The 27041-nt window shown below is 44.3% G+C and overlaps 2 protein-coding genes across 11 annotated transcripts in view; one reads left to right on the forward strand and one right to left on the reverse strand.

The window, feature by feature from the left end:
- furinb (furin (paired basic amino acid cleaving enzyme) b) overlaps positions 1–6489 on the forward strand; it is an 80233-nt gene extending 73744 nt beyond the window's left edge. Inside the window, exons 16-18 of one of the 4 annotated variants that reach the window (XR_005076642.1) lie at positions 1228–2067; positions 2280–2345; positions 3122–6489. Coding sequence is in view for 1 of the 4 variants with exons in the window: in XM_037108155.1 (XP_036964050.1) it covers positions 1228–1937 (710 nt within the window). In the remaining 3 variants the exon portion in view is untranslated. Of the gene's footprint in view, positions 1–1227 lie in introns of all 4 variants that reach the window. The other 3 variants (XR_005076640.1, XR_005076641.1, XM_037108155.1) reach the window with 3 other exon arrangements.
- On the reverse strand, positions 5077–25503 carry man2a2 (mannosidase, alpha, class 2A, member 2). 7 transcript variants are annotated; one of them, XM_037108148.1, is made up of 25 exons: positions 25370–25467; positions 24938–25133; positions 23430–24127; positions 23177–23327; positions 22493–22750; positions 22222–22366; positions 20925–21096; positions 20563–20690; positions 20072–20245; positions 19368–19554; positions 17639–17816; positions 17157–17359; positions 15063–15245; positions 14742–14856; positions 14546–14616; positions 14269–14434; positions 12955–13191; positions 12584–12706; positions 12181–12295; positions 11777–11910; positions 10821–10962; positions 10335–10468; positions 9304–9498; positions 9082–9195; positions 5077–8316 (listed from the first exon to the last, which is right to left on the reverse strand). In XM_037108148.1, exons 3-25 carry the CDS (start codon positions 23510–23512, stop codon positions 8164–8166), a joined length of 3561 nt encoding a protein of 1186 aa, XP_036964043.1. In that variant the 5' UTR covers positions 23513–24127; positions 24938–25133; positions 25370–25467; the 3' UTR covers positions 5077–8163. The 7 variants fall into 7 exon arrangements, with proteins under 7 accessions (XP_036964043.1, XP_036964045.1, XP_036964046.1 ...); XM_037108150.1 differs by lacking the exon at positions 24938–25133 and having other exon boundaries at positions 23177–23324; positions 25370–25503; XM_037108151.1 differs by lacking the exon at positions 24938–25133 and having other exon boundaries at positions 9082–9192; positions 25370–25503.
- Positions 25504–27041: the final 1538 nt, after the last annotated feature.

Below are 27041 nucleotides of genomic sequence, written 5' to 3' on the forward strand. Positions count from 1 at the left end.
ATGAGCTGGAAAGTTCCTGGAAAGGACTTTGTAATCTGGTGATAATTATGTAGCGAGAACAGACAAATCCTCCAGTCAGTCACAGGATCAGTTAAAAATTCAAAAACCTTTTCTTATGTTTAACAGTTTTCAGTATTTCAACAGAGATAACGTTGAAGCAATAAGAAAGCAATAACTTACTGATACTTTATGACGTATGCTCCATATAAAGATGATAAATACAACACAAGTTTCACCTCAACTTTTTGACACCAAACAAGGCGGGACGGGGCAACAAAAGACTGGGAACATTCCTCAGGTAGTCGGGTTTATTGTTAACAGGTAATAGTGTCATGATTGGGTATAAAAGCGTCGTCTTTGAAAGGCTCAGTTGTTCAAACAGCAGGGATGAGACGAGGTCACCACTCTGTGAGAAAGGATATTACACGATGGGATCGGAACACTTTGTAAAACTGTTTGTTTGCATTCTGTTCCTAATTTACACATCACGCCGCGTGCCAATGTTTTTGTTATCGGGGTGAATTTGCATTTATTTAATTGGCAGTTCTCTCAAGTTACCAACACCTGCTTGCAGACTGTGGACAACTGCTGCTCAGTTTGTTCAGCAACCACAAAAATCATTTTTAGATCTTTTCACAGGCACTCAAATTAAATTGTTATCAAATATTACTTGCACCGTCTCTGAACTCATTATGTTCATATAATTAAAGAAAAAAAAAACCTAATTGTGGCTGAGATGATTAGATTTCAACATTAATTGGCAAATAGTGTGATACGATATTCATCCTGTGAGTCACTTTTTAAATCAAAAGTACCAAAGATTTGATGATGCCACTTTTTCAAATATGAGAATTGGCTGGTTTTCTTTGTCTTCTGCTGTTGTTAACCGAACGATGTTGGATTGTTGGTCTAACAGAGAAGCGATTTGAGGACACACTCGGGGCTCTGGGAAATAATGCTTGATATTCTTCACTACTCTCTGACCTTTACAGACCAAATGATTAATCAGTGAATCAATAAAATAATCAGCAGATAATGAAAAGATGATGGAAAAAATGTGTTTCCTGCAGACCTAAATCGTGGACTCAGTAGTTCTTTGCAGTAAACTTCCAGGAAAAATAGTTTCAGATGTTATGGGACCAGTTATCTTCAGACGCCATTTTCATCTTGTTTTATTGGATCTCATAAGACTTAACCTCCCGTATGCTTTTATCTCTCTCCATCTAGAGTGCAGCCCCGGCTTCTCCCTCTTCCTCCAGGGCTGCATGAAGCTGTGTCCGCCGGGTTTCACCTCGGGGCCGCAGCTCCTCAACCTCTCCCTGGAGAACTGGGTGGACTTGTCCTCCGTCCAGGCCTGCCTACCCTGCAACCCCGCCTGCCTCACTTGTTCTGGCACCGGGCCCACAGACTGCCTGTCCTGCCCGCCTCACAGCCACCTGGTCCTCACCTCCTGCCTGCACCAGAACCAGGTCCAGCGTAAATCCCCACAAGCTGGGGGACTCCAGGGCAACGGAGTCCAGCCAGCGGTGGAGACACCAGCGGCGGTGGCAGGTGACGGCGGAGGGGGCGAGGAACCTCCGGGGCTCAGCGTAGCTCCGCCCACTCGGCTGCCGGCTGTCGTGGCCGTGCTCAGCTGCGCATTCATCTTGGCTGCCTTCGTCGGGGTCTTCCTCTTGCTTCAGAAGCGCTCAGGTGGCGCTTCTTTAGGCTGGAGGACCAAACTGCCCTCTGTGTATTCAGAGACGCGGGGGATGCGGGTGGGCTTTGGTTTTGGCTTCGGCCAAGGACGGGAGAAGAACGCACGGATATGCTACAAGGGGATCCCCACTGTGTGGGGCGATGAGGACACGATCGCCTACCAGTCTGAATCAGACAGCGAGGAAGTGGGCGGTCACAGCGAGAGGACAGCTTTTATCAAGACACAGAGCGCGATATAGCTGAACCCGTGTCAGCATTCAGATGTGACTGTGTGGAGCAGAAACACGGAGGGGAATCACACAGGCTCAGAAAAAACACAAAGCGCTGGCCTTACTGTCCCATCAGCACCCCGTCCCAATGCATTAAGGAGTCAGTCTTTTGTTTCCTCATGTATTTATTTGTTAATTTATCTTGTTTGTTTAATATTTGGATGTCAGATGTATCCAGTGTGCATTTGAGTCTTTGTCACCCATATAAGGTGTTACGCAACCGCTTATTTTTAACTTTTAATGACCTGCCTGACCTGAATCTGTCCTAATTCGTCAAAAGCATTTTTCAAAGATTTTGTTTTTCCCTCTCAGAGACAGAGCGGTCAGAATCAAAGCAGCACAGGCAGATATATCCTGACTACTGGTGCCCAATTATAGGTAAGAGTCCCACTAACTCTGAATCCTGCATTTCCCACAATGCAGTATGATAGTATCATAGCAAATCCACGTCTTTAAAGCCCCATTTTCTTTGGGGGGGGGGAATAACACAGTCTCTGAACCCAGTAACCACTCAGGGCTCAAAATAACCCTGATGTCCTCTTTGGGGTTATTTTTTTCAGACTCTCCTTCCTGAACTTTAGAAGATATTATATAACTGTTTTCACAGGCGGAGAAGGCTGAGAAGTGCTCTCTGTGACGAGTAAACTGAGCCTGACATGTAAAACGATTGGAGTGTCCCTGAACGCATCAGATTTGTCCCCGACACAAACATCTGGCACATCAGCGCGGGGAGATAGAAATAAATCTGCGTTGTGATATTTTTATCAGATTCCCCCGGCAGATTGCAGGCCAGGGGTCGTGCAGTCGACACGCTGTTCATTAATAGCGAGAAAACTTTAAATTGAAGATTTTCGGCCGCGCACTGGGACGGCGTAATAAAACATCCCGCCGGCTGTTTGATAAGCAGGAGACTGTGGAGGATGCTCTGTTTTCAATCAGGGCACAGTGGGAATTGCCACCACAGCAGAGGCATATCAGATATATCAGTCGTAAAATCTCATTGACTTGTAGAAGAAGCTGCTTTTGAATAAAATAAAAAAAATAAATAAAAAAAAAAACTTTGCCCAAAGCTGCTTGGCTGACCTTTACAACATTTTTCTACTTGGTTGCTGTTGGTAAGAAATAAGATCATTTTCTCTTCCTTCTCCCCACAGACAGAGCACATATTGATTTTGGGCTTTCTCTCCCAGAACATCTTCATCAGTCGTAAAGCTCATCCCCTTTTCTGTTGGGAGTTGCCATACATCGAAACACACATATCTACTTTATTTCCTGTTTTTGTCAGCACTGAAAAACTCGCCGCCAAACACGCTGGATCAAAGCCTTTGAGGATCTAAAGGCCAGACCCGTAACAGTGATTAAGAAATGAAGAGAGATATTGTCTCGCATTTTCTATGTTTGTTTTCTATCCTTTTTTTATTTAACTGACAGTGGATGTTAATATTGTGGAGATCAGTTTCATGCTGGAATAAAAAAAAAAAAAAAAAAAAAAAAACAATTTTGGCTGTTGCATAAATAGACTCTGTGCGCCTTTTACTGCCAGATTGGAAAACCTTTAGGGTTTTATGCATCTTAAATGCAGCCCCTGACATGCAGAAACACCACCCAAGAGAACAGATGGCTCATCACTTCTTCATGGCCGTATATCATTGTTGCGCGCGTGTGCTCACTCCGGGTGTTTCGGCTTTAAGAGGCTTGCCAGCGTTCTGTCTTCTCCTTACCATCCAGTTGCAGCGAGCTCTGCTGCCGCTGCCAAAAAAAAAAAAAAAAAGAAGCCTTCAAGAAACTGTTTTTTTTTTCCTCAGGCTTCAATATGGTGTCGTTTAAATTAATATAAATGGAAAAGGTTTGTACTACAGCGGGGAAAACAATGCCCAGTGCTGGTAGCAGCTTTGTTCATTAGCAGCTTCCCTCTGTAACACCCTCCACAGACGCAGGTAAATGGGTTCAGGGGTGGAGGTACGTTCATTCTGGGGCCCCGTAATTAGATCTGCTGGGAGAGCTCGCTGCACAATTCAGTGACCTCTCGGATGCGTCATGTTTTGCATGATAAATGTGCACGTGTGGAAGTAAAGGTGTGTGTGAATGGGCTTGTTTTAGCTCTGGAAACAAAAACAAACAAAAAAGAAAAAAAGCTGTTTGAATGCCTTTTATCTCCTCGATCTCCTCCACCTTCATTACATGTTTCCACGCGCTGTGATCAGTTTTTGTGCCGTTTCTTTTCCCCCGCTCTCTCCGTGCCCTTTAGCTCGTATTAATTGGCTGCCATGTTCTGTTCAACACGGCCCACTAACAAGGCCCGGCAAAACAAGAAATATTAGATTAATTAAAACAACAAATCAGCTCCCCGTTAGGTGATTTCACATCCAGATCAATCGGACAGCGAGGTTCCAGTCCCATTAATCCAGCCGGTCGAACATCATCGTTGTGTGTTCGTGCTGGAAGCTGAGTGGAACACACTGTCTGGTCTCCCTTTCTCTTTCTCCACAGACAGGTTGAGATACACAGTTGGCAGTTTGGACTAAAAGGGAGAGGATGAGTGTCCCCAGGGTGCCTTCACAGGCTTCATCACACACACACACACACCCCACACACACACGCAGCCACTTCCTTTCTTCTCCACACATGCAGTGCAGTGATCACTCTCTCAGGCCTCAGGCGTGCCTGCCACAACACTTTCTTTCTTCTTCTGTGTTCCTGTTCCATTTTTATGTAGCTCGAACAAAGAGAAATTTCTTTTCATGTTCCTGCCCAACGCCGTCACCGATATCGTCAACACCTTTCCGCCTCACGCACGGGCGTCAACATGGCAGAAAACATGCTGCTTGTTAATTATACGTGATCTGAGATGGGAGCTTTCTCAAGGTGTAATGTCAGGTTGAGTGAAATTGGTGAAGAAGGAAGTTTTGACAGTCTACAAGGGCTGATGACACTCATCTGAGACTGACAGCATCTGTAGGAATTTACTGTACCGCTGGGCTGACTCAATGTCGCCCCCTACTGACCGAGAACCGGTCAAGCTCTCAAGGGCCAAACGACAGCGTGACAATACAGAAGATTCACTTGAGCATGAAAGAGAATTCAAAAATCATTTGAGATGAAGTGAAAGTCTGTTTTCTGATCTTTATTTACTCCCCATGTCTTCTGCTCTACTGCAGCAGCTTTAACTCATCATGAATAAACACACAGGTGACACCTTGCATTCACAAATTACCTCTGAACTAACAAAAACAGCGCTACCACATATATCACATTTAAAAAAAAAAAAAGACAAAAACAGACGCAACACGAAACAGCAGGGAGAGAGGAGGCTGTGACAAGGTTACAAAGATGAGAGGAGAAAGTGCAAATTCAAGACGCAGTGAAGTCTGGTCTTACAGAAATGCTAATCGCAGCCGGAGGAGGGGGGCCGGGGGTGTCTGCAGTGAGAGAGCGAGGAGGCAAAATGTATTGAACTATGGCAGAGCAGATAACAGCTCATAGGAGGAGAGCAGCAGAGCTCCTGTGGAGGGTGGAGATGATGAGCAGGGGGAGAAAGTGATGGGACAGAGGGGAGACGGCAGCGCGGCACAAAGTGTAACACAGGTGGGCCGCGAGATGTCCGACCCGAGCTTTGGACACAGATGACAGCATCCTCCACGGCCGCTGTGGAGGCGGATAAAAGCCAGAATGAGGCAGAGTGCCTCCAGGCAGCCTCGGGACAGAAGTACTGTAGTGCTCACAATAAAAAAATAAAAAAAACTTTCTCCTGTGCTGATGATCCATGTGAAGGGTCTGATACAACCTCTATGTGAAGGGCGAGTTCACCAAACTTACAAAACAAATTTTTCTTCCTCGTTCGATCACTTCGTGGTGTCTCGACATGCAGACAGTTTTGGTTTTATGTCGAAAGTTTTTGCTCACAACGCTTCAGTTTGACGCAGATTATTGCTTTGTCCCAATTCCATTCTACATACAAGAAAAGTGTGACGTGTGTTTGTAGTTTATGTACAAGTAATCAACGTGTTTCACCATCTTATACAAGCAGGCAATGATGTGATCCATGCACCCTGCTGAGGATACCAACCGGCATCTTAAGGATGACACGACTACACCAAACAGTGACGTATTTTACAAAAAGAAGTCAAGTTATCTTTGGTGTTCTGAGGCGTCTCTGGAGCTGATCTACCACCTTTTAACTTTAGCTGTGGTTGCCTTCTCTGTGTGCACTGCATAATCAGACAACAGTGTGCGCTCACAAATCATTTTTAATAATATTCGAAGGTTAAGACCAGCTCAGAATCAGTATGTGGTAAGAAAAATGGTTCTGTCAGAGCAGAAGGTGGTTCATGAACGCCTCTCACAGAGTGACAGGGACACATTTTCAGGAAAAGACCAGCCGCTGTCATTTTTTTTCTTTTTCCTTAAATGAAATATTTTAATGTCATTCAGCTTCATTGAAATGGGTTGGGTGGCAGAAATCTCAGAGACAGATAAAGTGCTGAAACAGTTGAAAGAAAATTTGAAAAAAAAGAATCCTCGACAATAATCACTTGTTCTTTCTGTCGGGGCGGTCATCGTCTAGCCAGCTGAAATGCCAAAGATTCTTTAAGGAACCACTTTAAGAGTATTAAAGTGGTTCCATTTGGATTGGAAATGTTTGAAAAATCTTTAAGCTCGCTGCTGTTTATATAAAACAAGTGCTTAAAAAAATGTAACCTTGAGCTCTGTGGAAACTGCAGAGATGATTTTCTTTATACACACACACACCGGTGAGCGTTTTTTTTCCAACGGTTAAATATGAAATGAACACGATCGGCTCTAGACTGATATCTCAAAGTCAAATCTATTTGCATTGCCAGACACCACCGGAGCAAATGTGTCTACTTTTACAAATTTGGGTGAGCTACCCCTTTAAATTCGCAGTCCGCTCTCGTCTGTTGTCCTGCGATGACGTGACCCGCTGCTCCGCACAGAAACCCAAAGTGATGGATGACGCCTAACAGTACGATAAATGGTCCCTGATAGTAAACATTGTAACCTTAATACACCCCCAGAAGACCCCTCACTTATTCACAATGACATACTCTACAGACACACACACACACACACACACACACACATACATACTGATATATCTGCCGTATGGTATATATGAGGTATAGTCTTTGTCTAGTCTTCTACTGCATACAGCATGGTAAACAAAACCAGCCGGGAATGACGGACAGGAGCTTTCAAAGTCACAGGCCTTCCAGTTTTTCTCATCAGCAGAGAGGAAGCTCGGGGAGGGAAGAAGAAGAAGAAGGAGAAGGAGAAGAAGAAGTGAGGGGAAAGAAAGTCGTCGGACTATCTACATGCAAACATGGAAAAAGGAAGAAAAAAAAAACGGCGAATAGAAAATCAAACACTCGTCGGATATGATTAGTGATCACATTTTTGATCGCGTGAAGTGGCCCCGACTGCTGTTGGACTCAGACAGACGAGAGTCGCAGCCTCTGCTCACGAGCTAAGACGAAGAGACCACACATTCTCTTTGCTGCATTCGAGTCTGTCGGAAAAAAAAAAAAAATCCAATACAATTAACTGCTGTTACATTGACAGGTACAAAAAACCCAAAACAAAATCACTTGGTGGCGTGTGTCGTTTTCACTGCGTATGTGTAAAAAGATGAAAGAAAGAAAAAAACCCCATATACCAAATAAAGCTTTGTAAATTGCACTCTGATGTGGCACGAGTCCCCCTCCCTCCCCTCCACAGTCGTTTGGGATATTTACATTCAGTAGTTCAGTCCAGGATGGAGCCAAGATAGAAAAATGACACGAGTTCTTATGAAGCAGAACTAAATGAGATTTCATTGTCGATTAACAGACACCCGGGCTGCGTCTGATGAGAAGTTCGGGCAGCTTTTTTTAAATCCTCGCTGCGAGTTCACCCGTTTTTGTTTTTTTTTCCCCCGCTGCTCTCAGAGACGTCCACAGTAACAGCTATGGCCTGCCCCCTGCTGTGCAGTCAGTCATGTTACAGTGGACCTTTCCATCTCCGAGCTGTAGTGTTTGTGGTTCTGCTTGACAAAACAGAGAGAGAGCCAGACGTCCCCGATCCTCCCCTTTTCTCTCTCTCTCTGTTGCCAGTCTGTGGCCCCGGCGTGGGGGCATGGTTCTTGGTCCAACAAGTCAGATGAGTCTGTTTTTATTGCCTCTTTTAGTCCGGACGGCTCTTAGCGCAGTTTGAGCTTGAAGGCGGAGATCTCCATGGGATCTAGGCTGATGGAGGAGTCGTTGGCCAGAGGCGCGCCGGAGTGCATCAGCGTCAGGGACATGGGCTGCAGCAGCTGCAGGTCCAGGTTCTTGAAGAGTCCTGACACGCTCAGCTGCGGAGAGACAGAAGGGATTAGACAATCTAAGGTTCGCTAAAGGGGAGTCAAATTTTTTAAAAAAAGGCAGTATAAAGGGCGATTTACTGACGTAAAGAAGCAAAAACAAACTTGCCCCAGTACAAGAAGAAATCCTGCATTAAAAAGTAAAGAAGTATTTGTAAAAGCATGAGCTTAAAGCATCAACAGTAAAATCATTATTTATGCACACAGGCCTTTTTTTTACTTCTATTTTTTGGGCTTTTCACAGCTTTATTGACGGGAGAGCTTGAGAAAAGGAGAGGAGGTTGGATGAGGGAGAAGAAGGGGGATGACGGCAGCAAACGGTCATGGGAGACTCGTGTGTGGGTCACATGTTCCACCAGCTGAGCTACTGGAGCGCCGCCTCTCGACAGTCTGATATAATCTTTATATAATCTGATCTAAACTTCTCTGTTGGATGAGGAAGAGAGAAACAGCTTCATATACTGTTTGGTAGTTTAATCTTTCATAAAGAATCATATATTATAAGATGATTGTATGTTTTTATGATAAATATTAATCTGAATATCAAATAAAAAGCCATAGCTGACAGATAGAGTCTACAAAGTGGCTAAGAACAGATATATTTTGGTATTCAGGTAAGTAACGCAAATTAGAGACACTTTTTTCAAAACCAATCAAACGTCAGCTCATGCACAAGTTTAACGAATATACAGCATCTATAGTTGTCTTTGTCTTTTAAGAGTGTGTGTGTGTGTGTGTGTGTGTGTCCACTCTGACCTGTCCCTGTGTGGTGGTGCAGTTGAAGCCCAGGTTCTGAGCCTCCAGGCTGCAGTCTACCGCCAGACGGTGAAGAATCATGGCTGTGTACGGAGACGGAGACTGGGGGTCCTGCTGCTCACAAACACAAAGACAGAATCAAGTCGAGTCGAACCACAGAATATCTGAAACCAAGAAGAGCTGTGTGTGTGTGTGTGTGTGTGTGTGTGTGTGTCACTTCACCTGAGTCTGGATGCTGCGCAGGTTCAGCAGGTGGAAGTCGCAGGGCAGGATGGACTTGAGAGGGGCGAAGGTCTGCAGAGGAGGGATGCCGCGGCGTTTGGGCAGGACGGGCAGCGCCAGAACCTCGTGGTTCAGGAAGGTGTTGGTCATGTGACTCAGTATAGACGGGAAGCTGTTTGTTGCACTGTCCGTCATCTATAGGGAGGGGCAGAGACGAATTTAAACCACAGTGCTGAGTGGCGGTGGGTCATTTATTTTGTCATCACGTCTCTACAGAGCATCAGGCTCTAATTACTGTGACAGCGCACAAGGTGCATTTCTAATTCTAGTCCAGACACAGTGCTAATCGATCTATATTGAGTTTTGTTGCAGCCACGGCACCGTGATGTCATTCTTTTTTAATTAATGGCATTAAAGTGTTTGAAACATTATGTCTGATGTTTTGTGGCAACTTCATCCCAAGTACCATCAGCAGTTTTAGCACAGTGTCGGATGATAAAACCACAACCAATGGCTTCCAGTCTCTGCCAATGAGTCTCCATTCAGCTGATAAATGACATCATTTGTTACTTTCAATGGCGCTGTTGTAAAGAAGGAACGGCTATGAGGTGGAGGGGGAGCACACACACAAAAAAAAGGGATAAAAAAGGAAATTGGCGCTACAGTTCTGACTATGATGAGGGCTAACAAGCATCCTCAGTGTTGCTACGGCAACGTTACCTCTTGAACTCCGTCAGTCAAGATTTTGGAGAGGAAAGAGTGAAACAAGGAGGAGAGTTTGGCAAATACGCCTTCATGCTGAAGGTAATGAAGCGGAAAAAGAGGAGAAAGAGAAGAGATGAGAGGTAAACAACAAAGACAGATGGGGCGGTAATGAGCGCTGGAAATAAAACATGAAGAAAAAGGTGATAATGAACGCAGAATGAAGGACGTTTCACTCCACAGAGCTTGTGCACAGTCCTTCAGCACCACAGAGAAACTCCCCCAGCCTCCAAAATCAGCCTTTCCCGCCCCCCCATCATCTTACTGACCTTGTTGCCCGTGGATCTCCTCTCAAGCAGCAGTCGAAAGCGGTTGCCCGTCTTCTTATTGTCCTTCAGGCCCTGACCCAGCCCACGATTATCATCCTGCATCAGCCGCCGGTCCATAATCACTTCGAGCTGGCCTGAGGAGGTGGAGGAGGAGAGGACGACGGCGTTCATACAAACCCTGTGCAGTGAACTTTCAGATGATTGCTTGATGAAGACGGACGACATTAGCCGTTCGTCCTTTACAAACGCCTCCATTACTCACATAATGATGATAACAGAATTAGCTCAGTACATTAATGTGAAAGCGTGAACCTCTTGATGGAGAAAAGGGAGGATTACCCCCCCCTCCCCCACCGCCTCAGTACAAAACTATTACCTAAACTGCTAGAGACGGTTAATTAAGAAAAGTAAGAGTGCACCAAAAAAAAAAAAAGGAAATGAATTCAAATGAAACAGCGTTAAATAGAGGGTAATAAAAATACAGACCGTTCTCCAGGCTGCTGACACCCAGAGCCTGAGCTGTGTGCAGCGTGAGGCGGTGGTGGCTGTCCTGGATGTACGCCTGGCTGGGCATGGGATAGAAGTTGGCCTGCAGGGGGAGCTTCATGTAGTGGCGACGAGGCTGCATCTGCAAGAGGAGATCAAGATGTTAAACGTGTAGCGCGAGGACGAGGTCAGGGATGGTTAAAGAGCCACTCCAGCGGAGTTCTTTCCCAGGTTTTAAAATGGGGAGTAGGTTACAGCACTGATGCCCTCCCTCCACCCACAAACACGCAAAGACATTCACCCACAGTGCAAACAAAAATGAATCTTTGTAGATTTGAGCTTGGAGGTCGAAGATGGTGCTGTTTTATCATTCATTCATCATAATTATTATTATTATTTTAGAGCCGTACCATACATGCCGTTTGTACAAACACTACTCAAAGTCGGCACCTTCTCTCTAGTCAAACGAGGGACACGTAATAATAATAATAATAATAATAATAATAATAATATAGGTTTCTGATTGTTTACGCTCCAAAGCACAAAATCCTGTAATCCTGTAGGAAGGTGCCACATTGCAGGATTTTGTGTGATTTCAGCCGGAGCACATGCTTCATCGTCTCTGCTGTGTGTTTGTTCGTTTGAACATGGCGTGGTTGAACGACACGTAGCAAGTGGGCTGGGCGATTTATTTGTAGCACCGTCATCATGCAGAAAAACCTCCGTCAGGTCACACGGGAAAAAGGTTTTCAAGGGGGGGGCTTGGGATAATAGAAACACTCACACTCTGATGAATGTTTGGATATACAGGGTGAACTACTGGGAAGATACAGAATAGGAAAACCTCAAAAATAAAAACATAATGGCTGCACCCTTTAACTACAAAAAAATGCAATTACGGCAAAAAAAAAGGAGAGAAACTCATCAGCAGCTTGCAAAGAATTACAAGAACTGACCTGGAAGCCGTTGAGATCTGTGTAGAAGACGTCTCCACTCTGGATGTCGGTGACTAATCGCATTGCCAGCTCCTTGTTGGTCTGATCTCTGATGTCCACCATGGTGGTGATGTCGATCGACAAACCGTCCACCCCTGAAAACACAACGGCATAATGAAACAAACTCACGTCACAGATGGGAACTAATGGGGGGAAAATGTGATTTGCAAATGCTGCTTGGATAGTGTTCAGTGCATTTGTCTGCTAAGAAGTCAAAATCAGGCAGCTGTATCAAATTATAAATTGTCATTTTGTCAAACATATTGGTCCTTTTTGTACTGCACCATCTGGCGCCTTTAACCAAACATGAGAAGCCTTTTTTTGCAGAAGCCATTTTAAAACTGATATGACTGTGAGTTTATTACCTGGCACATTGTTGATGCGAATCGTCTGCTGGAAATGCTGGTAGTGTGCCACCACCTCGGAGAAGAGCGGCCCCTCCACCACGCGCACCACGGGCGGCTCCTTCTGGTTGTAGGGCTGAAAGCAGGAGGAGAGAAAAGTGGAGTCAGGAGCTAAAGAAGTGAATAAAGAAGGGAGAGATAAGTGGAGCCACAAGTGCCGACTGTGCTCGAGCGAATCCTTTGCACTGTGTTGTGTTAAAAAAAAATCAATGAAAAGATGAAGCAGCACCCAGTTTGCCTGTCTTCCTGCCCCGAGCACCCCAGCATGATACAATGACACAATACACAAGAGAGAGTCTATCAAAGCCTCTGAGAGGCAAGTAAACATCTGACATACAGCAGCTGAGAAAGAGAGAGAGAATACCTTTGCTTTCCCATCAGGTAGGAAGAGGTACGCTCCACTTTTGTCTTTGGAGGGGCGAGTGCCATACACCATGAACTGCATCTGAACCTTCACTTCCTGAGGATCGTCTTTGCGCTTGATGCTCTGCAGATGGAAGAATAAAAAGCCATAAAAAGAAGCGGACGAGAACACAGTGAACAGAATTAAAATAAGAGATGAAAGGATGTTTGAGGAGCAACAAGACATGCCATGTTCGCTTTGATCAAGCAGCGAGGGTTTATAGAGAAATCGAGCTCACAGCTTTTATGTCTTCCTAAAAGATCAAAGTTAAAGCGGTCGAGCAGATCTTTAATACAGATATAAAATCCAACAGATTCAATGAAAACACAAACCTCCAGCAGGCCGGTGGTTCCGGAGAAGCCCAGCGTGAGAGACTGGCTGCTGATGTAGAAGGTCTGCGGGTCGGACTGCTGCGAGCGCACGGGAAGCGGGTCGACGGCGCGGGCAGTGACGCCACGTCCCGACAGCCTGAGCAGCGTGTCGGAGCGGAGCGTCATGGGCGAGTCAGGAGACTCGTAGAGATGGAACACAGCCAGGCCCAGAGGTGGCAGGCGGACCATGAACGTCGCCTGGGAGAAGGGTTGGAAAAAAAATGATTGGATATCAATAAAGCGGCGCTGTCACACACACACAAATGTGAAAATGGGTCTTTGTTTTCCTTGTTAATCTGAACAAAGAGTGTTGACCATAAGGCGTTCATTTGAGAGGGAAAGCATTTACACATTAGCAAAAACGTGCTGTAATTAAACTGCGATGAGAGATGAGTGTTAATGAGGCTGTATTTCTCTGTTTCATTTAAATTCATTACTTTCTGTGGGTGGAGAGAAATTCATTTCAAATTAATCCACAGGGTGGTGGGGAGCAAATGGGAGGGGTTTTTTTAATTTTGTTTTTTTTACTTCATGCAGCCGTTTCATTGGATGTTTTGTTTTCATTTCAAGAGGGGCTGGGTAAACAAAGACACGTCAGCTCTAGTTCGAGCTTTCAGGTTAATCACCTCACGAAAACTACACCGTCATAACTACCACCTGAGCTGTTGCAGTCAGTTCTGTGAGTCAACACGAGGTGCAGAAATGTGCCCAGTGAAGCTTAACTCGCCAGGCGAGATACAACTATGACACATTTTAGATTGTACAAAGATTTGTGCGCCGATTCACACTCTCGCGTTACATTTTCAGATTCCCGATTCCCTGACCTGCGATATTGTTTTATGCCCAAGTTATCTTCCCTTTTGTCAAAAACCTGCTGCTTACATTACCCACAATGCAACCACACCGCTGGAGGTTCAGACAGTGAGTTTGGTTGTTTATGCTTGTAGAGAGTAAAACAGTCTTGAGCTGTTGGTCTTAAGCAGAGATTAGAAGTGGGCTACAGAGAATCTCATTTCTTACTCACTTCTACTTCACTGCTAGTCTTCGGCCCCTACAGACGCCGACTCGAGAGACACAGTTTGAGGCAATCAATCAGACATTTCCTTCTGGAGCCACAAAAGGCTTTATATAACTTTATTTAACTTGCAGCATGAAGCAGCACTCCCCAAGAAGGCTTCAAGTCTATTTTTTTTCCCAACTTAAGCACATAACTGTAATGACTTCGTACTGAGTGCACAGCAGCCGGCGAAGACGCTAATGAATTTTGTCTCTCACCTCAAATACCTCCGCACTCATTTGACTTGCAGAGCTCCACTGAGCGCTCAGCTGCACCGGGAGGGTCTGTCCGTCCTCCGTAAGCACCCGCACCTTCACTGTGTTGACCAACACCGTCACCACACACAGCCGTTCCTGCTCGATGGGGTTGAACAGAACCAGGTACCTGGTAGAGAGATGGAATAAAAAATTTTAAAAAAAGCAATCAGAGGCACAGAATGGTGGAGGAGTTGCTGAGGTAGGAGGCAGAGGAGATGAGAGGGGATGCAGATAATACCTCGGTCCTGCTGGGTCCAGCTCGATTAGAGTGCGCTGAGGCAGAGAGTCTTGAGTAGCGCGCCTGTCATCCTAGAAAATGAAAAACATAACACAGCTAAACACACCGTATACTTTTACAGTTTTTACAAACACATCACCATACAGTGGAGGAAATGTACCCTCCATGTTTTGTTTTGGTTTTTTTTTGCTCGTACCGTCTCCAGGAAGGGCTCTGTTTGGTAAAAGCGATAAAACTCTTTGTTTTTCATCAGCAGGAAATGAGCAGCATTGATGATTACCCTCTTCAGACCGATGAGTGAACGCAGTAATCTAGGGAGGAAGGAGGAATCAATGGCTCAGAGAAGCAGTCACAGCTTGTTATTTTGCTTCAAACTATCGAACCTGTGAGTATCAAAATAGCCACAGAGACGAGGATAAAATAAGATGAGGCATGGCGTCTCAGTTTCATAGAAATGACAAGAATCCAATCTCTCCAATCCACACCAGAATCTCTTTCCAGACACTCAGATTCTTACTTGGTGCCGTAGTCGATCACAACATTCTCTTTCGCAGTGCCGGTGATGGCGTCGTGATGCTGGAAGAGGCCGACAGATCGCCTCGCATCCACCAGCAGCGCATAGTCTGAGACCGGGTAGCGTCCTTCCATCCCAGCATGCCGAGCGTTGGCAACCGCCAGGCTGTAGAGGATCTCTGCCCCCCTGGAAGGAGACCAACAAACAGTTATCGGCCGGGGTGTCTTTTGTTATACAGACCTTTAAACTTAAGTCTGGCTTTTGGATCAAAGGTAATTTCTCATTCAAGCTTTGCAGGTCAGTACAAATGAGAGTACATGTGGTCCTGTACAGAAAGTAGGTTTAATGTAGAAATATGGTTGTAAGAAGGCGTGTGCGTCTCTCCCTTACGATACAATCATGGGCAACAATACGATTCAGGCACGGTACTTTTTAGAATGGAGCGATTCGGTTCCAATTTGGTATGATTCGGTTGGGTTTCACTGTAATACGATACAGTTCTTTGTTTCATGCAGAGATTCATTTTCAATTATCTATTAGGTCTGTCTGCATTGGAACTCTCTCCCTGACTGTCTGTATCCCCTGCTTCCTAAGAATTAGTGTATTAAACCAAGGATACGATTAACAATCAGACAAGTATTTACTACTGATAAACTCGAAGGCAACTGTGAGCGAGCAACTGAAGAAAGTGTTAAATCTCCATGTCTTCATCTTTCTTGTTCTTGCTAGTGCTAGATTTGACGGCGCATTGGAAATGTTGCCGGCGTTCTCTCGAGAGTCTCACGAACTTTTACATGAGTTCAAAGACGCTGTGAGGAAGCAGCAGCATAGCAGCTTCACTCAACCGATTCATAACTTTACAAATCAGGCCATCGACCAGTTCACTGTACATTTAGATGGATCCAGAGGTCCACGAGTCAATGTAGTTATATCTCTAACTTTAAAACAGTCTTCCCATTCATATCGGTGAATTGTTACAATCCTAGTTATTGAAGCAAGTTTGGTTTATTTACATTTTGCCAACGGGTTATGTGCAAGTATAAAGTAATAAGACAGCATTAGATTCATGGTCGAATTAAAGATTTGAAACTTCAGAAATACAAATATGGATGAGAATAACATTAGATAAAAATGTTTGTAACATAAGATCTAAAAATTCAAATAAAAGCAGATATAATTACTTTTAATATTCATAAAATTTAATTTAAGACTTTCTTAGGACCTTCAGACACTCAGAAAAACTTTCCTTTGAGACATATTTTCATACTTAAACTTAAAAGAATGATTTGCACCATGCCTTCAATTTACATACAGGATCTATTCCCAGTGGACTACACCTACAGACTGAAAAAAACAAAAAGCCTTCTGTCGCTCTCTCTCACTCAGACGTCATTCACATGCAAAAGGGTCTATTTTTGGAAACGGGTTTAAACCAAAAACAGCCTGTCCAGACCAGCAGTTAAATCACCATTTTAGAAATGGTTTCTGTCCAAGTAACACACCGGAAAACGCATGTTACATGGCCATAATCAGGAAGCAGATTATATATTCTGTGGCTGGTTGCTTAGTTACAGAAGATACCATCAACAAGGCAAGCAAATGTGTCTGCTCCTCTAAAAAAAATCCTCCTGGGCAATGCCACTTCTTATTATAACAACGTCAGCAGCTGTTTTAATCTCTTTTCCATCATCATGTTTTGATGTCACTTTGTACATTGACAGAATGGATGTTATCTCGTCTATATTTAGAAAAAGAGAGACACCAACTCAAATACTAACCCAATATTATCAGAGCACATGCTCCAAATTCACATTTGCCAAAGCTAGACACACTGATAAGGCCCAATTAGGAGGCAAACGTAGGAGTATGTGTCACAGTTTCCAGAAACGCTCAAGCTGAGTTTCTGAATATGTTCACCCGGGAAGGCGTGTTCCAAAAGTTCAGTTTTGAGTGACCCAAAAATGCTGTTTATGTTTGTACAAAAGGCAAAAATGCGTTGGAAATGCTTCAGGAAAACGCTCGGCCCTGAACAGCTACAGTTTGATGAAAGCACTGCAGGTAGCGGTTGCCAGTTATCAGAGATTCAATCTGCCTCACCTGAGGTGCGACTCTATCACACGGTCCAGGCTCTTGTAAAAGGGCCGAGAGGTGAAATAGCCAGTCCAGTAGTGGTCTTCACGGTCTGCGTAAGCAAAGAAATCTCCACTGAGCACCGGGAACTCAGCGGGTCTGGATCCCTGGGCCACTCCGCTCGCTTTGTACACAGCGTTGAAGTAGTCAGTGAGAGTCCCAAACTGAGCCTGGAGGACACAGACGACACAAAACACACACTTTACTCAAACACAGCTGAACAAAAAGAGGAACAAAGGAAAAATGTCTCGTTATCGGAGCGTGCAGCTTTCATCTAACAAGGCATCTTCTGAAGCAAACATCCAGTCGTGACAGATTCTTTGTTTTGTCAGCAAGTTAAAAAATCCACTGCATGATTCATTATCACAAGGAGGGCTGTATACTGAGAGGCACAAACACAATGGAAAAAGGCGACACGGTTTGTGACAGTTGACAAATCATTTTCTCACTTGTACGTGCAGCTCGGGGTGAGAATTCATGTAGTCAAACAGCTTCTGGTAGTTGATGTACTGCTGATCCCATTCCAGAGCCTTGTCGTAGCGGAAGTCATCTCCCAGGGGGACGAGAAGCACCTTGCTGCGGTAGAGTTTGGACTTTTTGCGGTACTGATCCAGAAGGAGCTGTGCCCTGGTTGAGGAGAGGGAAAAAAAAAATTACTGAGAGGACATATTTCTTGGCATCCAAACTGCGCTGCTTTGCACACGCCAGTTCTGGAGGAAATCGCCGTGACCTTGGAGGGAACAGGAAGAAATTAACCCTGGGGGTGTTTTCCATTAGCCACAGAAATATGTCCTCGGGTAAGTTGTCAAAGGCAGCTTAATGTGACTGTGAGGCGGTCTGCAGTCTGCGTCTGTCTCCCTCCGTTCATCCACCTTCTCTGGCTGCTGTCACTGGCACAAGCTCAAGTTTAGTTTATTTTTAAAAAGGGACCAGCAGAGATAACGGAGTTTCAACAACACTGCCCAATCTGCTCGGTACACGTGTAGCTGAAGCCAAATTCCAATACCAGGAATTTAGGATTTATTAATTTATTTATTCTTTTTGTTTTTTTACATAAACATGAAACAAACTTTTTGGTGAGGATTCCAAAACTTTGGCATTTTGAAACAAGATCAATGCACATACTGAGCAGGACATTTTCATGCTCCTTAGTGGACAAACTATGTACTCAAAACACTGTTTGGACTGAATTTGGACTTTTCTTGTTATTCAACAGCCCTACACCTACACTGTGGCTGCAACTAACTATTGCTTTTTAATTATTGCCGAGTCTGCCCCAAATTTTCTCAATTTCTCAATTGTTGGAATGTCAGAAAGCAAGGAATTTCTCATGATCACAATTTCCTTTGTCTTGTCAGACAATGATATGCTCATATCAGATGACGAAAACCAGCTATTGAGAACAAAATTTTAGGTTTTTTTCCCTCAAAGAATTACTTGGGGCCCGTGACCATGTGATGATTTTCTTCCTCGCCAGCACCTTTTTCCAAGTTCTTCCTATTGAGGAGAGAGCACATGAGGCAGCATGCAGAGCAGCGTGTTTCGTTAGACCACGCTGGCTTGATTGTGCAGCCGCTCCGGGTGCATCAAGTTGAAAAGGTTTAATATTTTCAGAAAGATGCCGGGATCGTTGAAGTTGCTCTTTTAAAAACCAGCCAATCGTATATTTGATGCGGATAAAGTAACCAAGAAGATGACGAAGATGCTTGTCCTGACACCGTTTGTCATGATTCGATCTGATAAGCTCAGAATATACAGAGAGCCCAATTTTTGACACTGAACGTTGCTGATGAGCCATATCAGCTCTGATATACAACAACAATAATATATCTGCAATAATAAAACTTCAGCCGCTGTCCTGGATTGGTCCGGCTTTAATCTCTTTTGGCACATTTTAGTGGGAGCGGTATTCTTTGCTTTTCATCTTCACTGAAGTGGCTTTTGTTGAGATCCGTATCAAAACATGAATCATCCCTCACATCTGCAGATTATGACTTGTAGGCCGAGGCATCGCTGCAGCACCACAACTCTTCATTTAGGATGACATGTAGGGACACTTTTCAATTCCAATAATGCTTTGAAGAATCATCCAACCCTACTCCATTTCTAAAATGTCTCTACGACATAGTCAGGATGGACTTAAGAGTTATCACCATAAGTAATTCCCAAACGTCTTACCTCTCTGCTACGTTGGCCTCCACCACAGCTTTTGGCGGCACTTTCCAGGGACAGTTTATCCGACCACCCGGTAACCTCTTGAAATCGAACTGGCAGCAGATCTTGGGGTCGGGCCCACAGGTATGAGGCACGTCGTAGCTGTAGAATGGCATCATGTGGCAAAACATATCTGTGCTCGAACCAGTGTCTGTAAAAGCAGGACAGAAAAAAAATTAATCAAACGGCATGAGAGGCATCGATTGTTGACAGCAGCCTCTTAAGAGTCTGTAATGATGTACCTGTTCTGCACCGAGTAAGAATTTTAATTGTGATCAGATACACACCAGTGCTCATACACATGTTTGCCACCCACGTTTTTTTGGGGGTTTTTTTTTAATTAGGCCCCTCAAAATAATTCTGGATAAAGCAGCAAAAAGTAAAAGGGAACACTTACAAAATGAATCCCTGAAAGAACTATCAATATTTGATCATATCTACCAGTGTCATATTGGAGGATTTTTACATTAGGAACAAATGGGCAGTAATTCTTCAGCAGATGTCCAATTCATTAAGAAATAATAATGAAGATAGGTCCTCTGAGGCTATTATGCACTGCTTGTGCTTCCAGTAGGCCACAATGACAAGTGGCATGACTCACTCTGCAATGAGCTTAACACAGATAAGCGCATGAATCAGATGACTGTTGCTGGCTCCGCTCCACTCACCCCAGGACTGCCTCCACATAAACTCCAGGCTGCGGGTGGAGGAAAAGTGTTTCTTGATGGAGTAGTGGACCCTCTGGATGAGCATGCTAGTTAGGTTGGCCCTCTTCAGCAGATAGGGCATCGTAGCGCTGTGCCCAAAAGGGTCTACAGCCCACCCGCTGCAAGGAGTTATACCTACGACAGCCGGCAGAAAAGCAAGATGTTCAGGGTTGTGTTTGGATAAAAAAGGAAAGGGTGCATCTTTTAGAAAGTCATTCTCCTCAGCAGGGAGCGCTGAAAAGTAGCACAAAGTGTTTTATCACCCGCTGAGTGAGAGACAACACATGCCGCATGCAGGATGATGAGCACTGGGAGGACTGCTCTGATTGCAACTTTAGACTCCGAGAGCAAACATCCTTAGATTTCACGCAGAGAACAGAGCATCTCAAACATTCAAGCATGATTTGACAAAATTGAATGAAAAGGCTTGTGAAAGGAGTCTGACTGTGCACCTAGATTTCTCTCCAGCCACTGGTGTCCCTCAATAAGCTGGTCTATCATGGCAAAGTAGTGAGCGTTGGCTTCATCCGTCATCACCCATCCTCCTGTCACGATCTCGAGCTGCCCTCCAAGAATCAGCCTGTTGAACACGGAGAGGATTAGCAAAGCAAGGTGAGGATAATCTAGCCCTAAAGAAGGATAGTCACATTAACCAGATAACAAGCTATTTGTAGAGCTACCACAATCTGCCAGCAGATACTCGCCATTGTATAAAATACTGTACTTCAAGCCAGTGGGCATCAGAGAAATATCAACCCATTCTCAGATTTTAGGTGGGGAACTTAAAGGCGCGCTTCACGGAGCTGTGACTCACTTGCGCATAGCCTCCTGCTTGTGTATGTCTGCAGTCTCCCACCACTTGGAGAAGAATGAAATCTCGGACCAGATGAACTTCCGGCGAGGATCCTCTGCCAGCTTCACCACCATGTTGTTTAAAATGTGCTGCGTCTGGTCTGTGAAGTACTTGTCAAAAGTCTTGACCCAACCTAACGAGACAAAAAGATATGAATAAGAGCGATTTACACGGCAGCTGGCAAACAGACTGTCCACTACAGCCTGGACCATCTCCTGAAACAATACACCTTCGTACAGCACAGCCCCCTCCCCTATTTCTAGCAAGCTGGTACTATGATGAGACACGGGCAGGTAAAAGACTCAGCTCAGTGGAAAAAGTGCTGCAACGGATCAAAAATAAAACTCATATTTTATTCAAGTGGAGCTGTTCCCCTCAGAAAGCTATTTAGCAGAGTGGTTTCAAAGAAAGTGACTAAAAAGCACTGTAGAGTTTGCAACAGTAAAAAAACCTCAGCCTAAAAATGTCCTGTCAAATATTCATCTCACATATTGTGGGCTGATACATTTCGTAGAGATCAACGTTCAAACTCATTCTGCAGTTCAATCATAAGAAATGACACTCAAACGGTGATAGTGAAGTGAATGAGAGCTCATAGTTTTTTGTGAGCGACAGGAATATTTGCTGCAGTCGTACTCAGTGTTTGACCTGCTTACCTGAAGTTGACTTAAACCCCTAAAGCCCCTACTTTGTATTCAAAGAAATGATCCTTTTACCAGTAAACCGGCATTCACGTGTCTTCAGGCTAACTGCAGTCTGTAAGCTGCATAAGAAAATGAGTAAAGAAAACTTTGCAGCAGCAGAGTTGAATCAAATGCAGCTCCCAAACAAGGGCTATTCCCCATTGTTGATGAATTTTTACAGGTCTCTGCAGCCTGTCAACATATCAATAACTGTCAACTTAGCAAGCATGTGGCAGGCTGGTAAACAAGTTTAATGGAAATGTCAGTCCATAAAAAAACATCTCAGCCAATCAAACCTATAAATAGATACAGTTTTCCATTGCCAATATCTCTGTAATTCTATTGTTTGTGTCTCAGCCGTCAATCATGTCAGCGTTATGCAAATAACAATAATGAGAACAAATGAAACGAATCTTCCCTAGCCCTCCTGCTCAGGTAAGGACTTGCTGTAGCTGGTTCGACTGCTGACAAGATGCCATTTTTAGCCTGAGTCTTGAGATGCATTTCAATCAGACAAACTCTCAAAGGCACTGAGATGTGTACAGCTTTGTGTTAGGTCCCCCCTCACAACTCACCTGGATCATTGTGGGAGTGGGGGACCACAAACACCTGCAGCGGCTCATTGTCCCACTCATCAGGGTCGTAAGTAATGTCGAAGCCCTGTTTCCATACGCCGCCGTCAGGGTTGTCAAACTTGAGAAGGGAGTATACATCCAGCATCTAAAATGGAACACCAACTCATCATGAGCTCGCTAGACACTCCACAGTAGTAAGTATGTAGTAGCCATCTGAAATTAAAACGACAAATTTCCTCTAGAGAAACAACAAGCAGCTCAGTGACCTCACCTGAACGTCTGCTTGGCCACGGCTGCCTGCAGCAAATTGGCAATCCTGGGGCTTGACAGCGAGGAAAGTGGGGCGGCCGTCGAAGGGTAGCACCCAGGAACCATTGGCACTTCTGAATGGCAGGTGGCCACTGGGAGACACAGCTCCTGTGTCTGTGAGCTCCATCACAGAGTCCTTTATGTGGCTGATGATTTGGTGGTTTTCCTCCAGGAGCTGCTCCAGCTGCTCTATCCGGTTCTGCAGAACTGAGATTTGGCTCTGAAACGCCGACAAAAATAATAAATCACGCAGCTGCATAACGTCATAAAACATCTGTTATCCAAACCCACATTCTTCTTCCCCGTCAGAGTCGGTAAACTTTAGTTTGACGACTACAAATTAAGACGATCCGTAATGAAAGATCATCTGATTCAGCCAAGATAACAAAGAGCAGTGTGAGATTAATCAGCCCTAAAGACTTATAAAGGACAAGAGTGTTATAATAAATAAATAAATATCGAGCCTTTTGTTCATGATCAAAATTATTAGACTAAAGTAAACAAAAGTCTTTATGTTAATTTGTGCTTTGATCAAACTTCTGGTGCATAAAAAAACCAAGCGAAAAGAAGTGCGACAAAACTAGCTGCAGAAGAGGCGTTTCACACAACATACAGTATGCACAAGCACCACAGTAATTATTCTTACCCGTGGAAAGTTCCCTCCATTCTGTCGCCTTGCAGGATCATGTTGGACTCGATCCAACATCAGATACAGTGAGAACACAGCCACACAGAATATGGCCCCTCCACACACTGTCACCTGTTTCCTCAGCTTCATCCTCTTCTGGAGCGGTCTTCTTTCCGGATTTAAAAAAAAAAAAAAAAAAAGACCTTGACTGAGGTGTTTTTTCCCCCAGCACAGAGGGAAAAAAAAGTCCTCGTAAAATTGAATCCCTCACAATGCGGACAAAATGATGGGAAGTAAACAGCTACACCAGTACTGAAGGTTCAGCTCCACTCCTGCGATGTCTCCAGCCTCCATTCACCATACTGGAGACCACAGCGAAGCGGGCTACGGCAGCAGTGGCAGTGGACAAGGGTACTAAATCAGCAATAGCTGGCAAGTAGTCTGTCAGCTTTGGCCAAACCACAGCCACCGGTGGGCTCCTTCAAAGTAGCCCTTGTGCTCAACCATCCAAACTGATGAGACTGCAGGGAAAAGAAAAAAAACAAAAAAAAAACAAGCGCCACACAGAGGGGGCTCAAACAGGGACCCTAGTGTCCTGGCAGCATGATGTGTGTCTCTGTGGGCCTGCTCGGCCAGTCCAGTCCCCACCACCACAGCACAGTTTAATCCTCCAGCGCAGCCCTTTTGCTTAGTTGGCCTCCAGTGCAATAACAGTTTGCGCACTAGGCTACAACAGCATGAAGAAATGGGCTGAGAAAAAGACCAACTTGGCTGAGAGCAGCAACTTTTTTTTTGTCAAGCAAGGCCTCGATTCTTCTTTCCCGAAACAGCTCCAGGAATTAAAATGAGACAAATGTCATTCTTCTCTCAGTAGCATAGATGCAGCATATCTACTGTGGCAGCCTGGGCAGACCGTCTGTCCTCGATCGCAAGCGCCAAGTTGAAATTGCATCAGAGGGTCTTCTTTAGCTGTTGGGAAAGGTTTTGATTAATGGAGCATACAATAATATGTATCCAGCCTTCCAGGGCGGGACTGCCGCTAATGAGAAGCACAAGTGAAAGGAAGTGTGTGGGAGAATGAGAGACTTTTTTTTCTTTTTTTTCCTTTTTTGATCTGACAAATGAAAGTCAACAAGAGGGGGAGCGGGGATCAAGCGGAGCACAGTGGCCTGTGTTTCCTCACAGCACTAATAGGTGTTCTTGTTTCCTTCTGTGAGCAAATCCAACAGGATCATAATCCGCTCACTTCTCAGGCTGGGACTGTCTTAGCATTACCCACAGAGGGCTGGGATAATAACCTGGCACTTACACTTCCTTGCACTGACTGAAATATAGCCTCACTGCCAGCGGGGAGACAATTACTTCTCAGACCATTTGGACCACATGAGGAATATATCCAAACATGACAGGCCGGGATGCCTGACAGGGATAAAGACTACAGTCCTGCGTTTGTTTGACAAAATGTAAATGAGGGACAAATCCCAAGCTGCTCACATGATGGCGTGTTATAAGCATAAAGGCGGACATCCTGAACAGAGGTTTTCGGGATATTGACTCTGGCGTGGCACCTTATTTATTCATTAACTTGGGAGACTTTTAGTCTGCTGCCGCTGGGCAGACAGCTAGTGGCTTCAAACTTAACAGCACCAACATTTCCGCATTTAGACATTTATCCCACGTAAGCTCACGTACACGCCACATAGTTAACACATATATGTAGTTAACCCACCAGCTACATTTATAGCACTCTCTCAAACTTTAAAAAACCCGGTTACTTACACATTAACTAACGTTTCATATCGCGAATGTGTAGCTGACTAAGCTAGCGCTAGCAACCAGATGTTCCATGATTAAGTTACCACATCAACACGACTGGTTTTACGAGCTAGCTTCAGGAGTCCAGACAATGTTACTACGAGCACTGTCGTTTTCTGGTGAATCCTTAGCAAACAGCGGTCATGTCTGTCTTCCTTCCCTGAGAGAGAGAGAGAGAAACAGAAACCTGTGCTGCATGGCAGATTTATGTCAACCGTTACAGTCGATAGCAAGTACTGGCTTGACAACATTAAGACAATACGTGACTGATATCTCCCGGCTAACCATCCCACTTCTCCCACCACCCCCCACCCCGTCTAAACATCGGCGAACATTCACTGACGACCTTGGGGACTGTCTCTTAGTCAACAAAATGAAAAAAAAATCGGACGTTACCCATCAAAGGAGAGTAATCCGGAAGAGTGGAGAGCCCAGCAGTGTGCGTGCTTTTAGCTCCGGGCTGACCGATTACCAACTGAGCGAGCTAGCTTTAGCCGCTAGTACCGTTGAGCTGCCGCAAAGGCTTGTGGGAAGAGAGGAGTTTGCGCATCGGGCGGTGATTGGTCGGACAGCTTCAGCAGCTTGTGAAAGAAATGCACCAACCTTTAATCTCTGGACTCAGTGGGTAAATATGAGCGTCTGCATTGCAACACGAGTGATAACACTGATAAAAAAAAAAAAAAAAATCATGATAAATATTAATAGTGAAAAAAAAAATAATAGACAGTAAACAGACACTTACAGTCACATTTATAGACAACAGCAGTGATCATATCCTTTATAACCAAAGACATTCACAACATATTTCCACCTGCTTGTGTCTAACCATGACCCACTTACCTGTGATATTTATAGCAAGTTCATGGTTGTAATATTTAAAACAATTCACTCAGCAGTTCAGAGACAGAATAGTGCCATACTGTAATGATACACCTCATTACTGTTAAAGGGCAATTCATTTACAAGATGAATAGCCCTTCTGGACTAAATTCACAATGAGGGCTGTAAATCATCCCCGCTAACTGGTGCATTGTCTCTGGAAATACACGCTGCAAACTTACAGTATCGTACGTGGGTGGCTGTTTTTGTTTCCACTGCAGAATAATCAGTCTACGAGCGAGAAGAATCACATAGCCTATTACACTGTGTGGGCTGTACCCGCGATAGTGGGTCACAACTGCATCTGGTTTGTTCATCTGTTCTGATAAACCAGACACAGCCTAAAAATACAGACGTCCAGAGATTACATAAGTGTGGGCATGATTAAACAAATGCTCTATTAAAGGCAAGTGAACTACTCTACATTTTCTTCTGTGCTTACAAGACTCTTCTTTTTCTGAAACTTTCTGGCAACACTTTTTTTTTTCAAAGCACTTATTATATCCGCCTTATTCAGCATGACCGTGTTCTACAACTACTCGACCAACTCGAGAGTTTTGCCTCAGTGAGCTTCTGATTAAGTTGTTGTACATTAATTACACAGTATGGGCTTTACATGGTGTACTACAAATGAAGTCACTCTCCATTGCACTTCATAAATTTGGTCCATTCCTATGCGACAGAATGCAAAACTACAAGTGTAAGTGGTGTCAATAACACTGCTTGTCTCTGAATATTTTCCACATTCTGAAGTGATGTCTCACTCAGTAATTCAGTAGTAGTTTGACACGTATTAACCCACACAGGCTCTATAAATCTTTAAGTTAAAAGCAAGAGTTAGAAAGACTTAAGAGAGGAGTTATCTGGACAATATAACACTTGTACATTTGTGTTTTGTTACACAGGAACACATCACACCCAGATAAAAAGCAGGTGCTCAGTTGAAAATGAGCAAAACATGAAATAAACAAGACAAAATAAAACACACTCACACACTGCATGGCTCCAATATCCACTTGCTTAATGAACTGTGGTAGAGATGTTCCTGGCAATACTGCTATACATCAGGCTTATGTCTAGTAATGACTAGTGTCTGATGAAGAGCAGTATCACTTGAAACGTCAATACTTTATGCAGTAAATAAGTGGATGCTGGAGTCTTGCAGTGCATGAGCTGGGATTTTTGAGTT

Source organism: Acanthopagrus latus, chromosome 8 (assembly GCF_904848185.1).
Source record: "Acanthopagrus latus isolate v.2019 chromosome 8, fAcaLat1.1, whole genome shotgun sequence".
Taxonomy (NCBI): Eukaryota; Metazoa; Chordata; class Actinopteri; order Spariformes; family Sparidae; genus Acanthopagrus; species Acanthopagrus latus.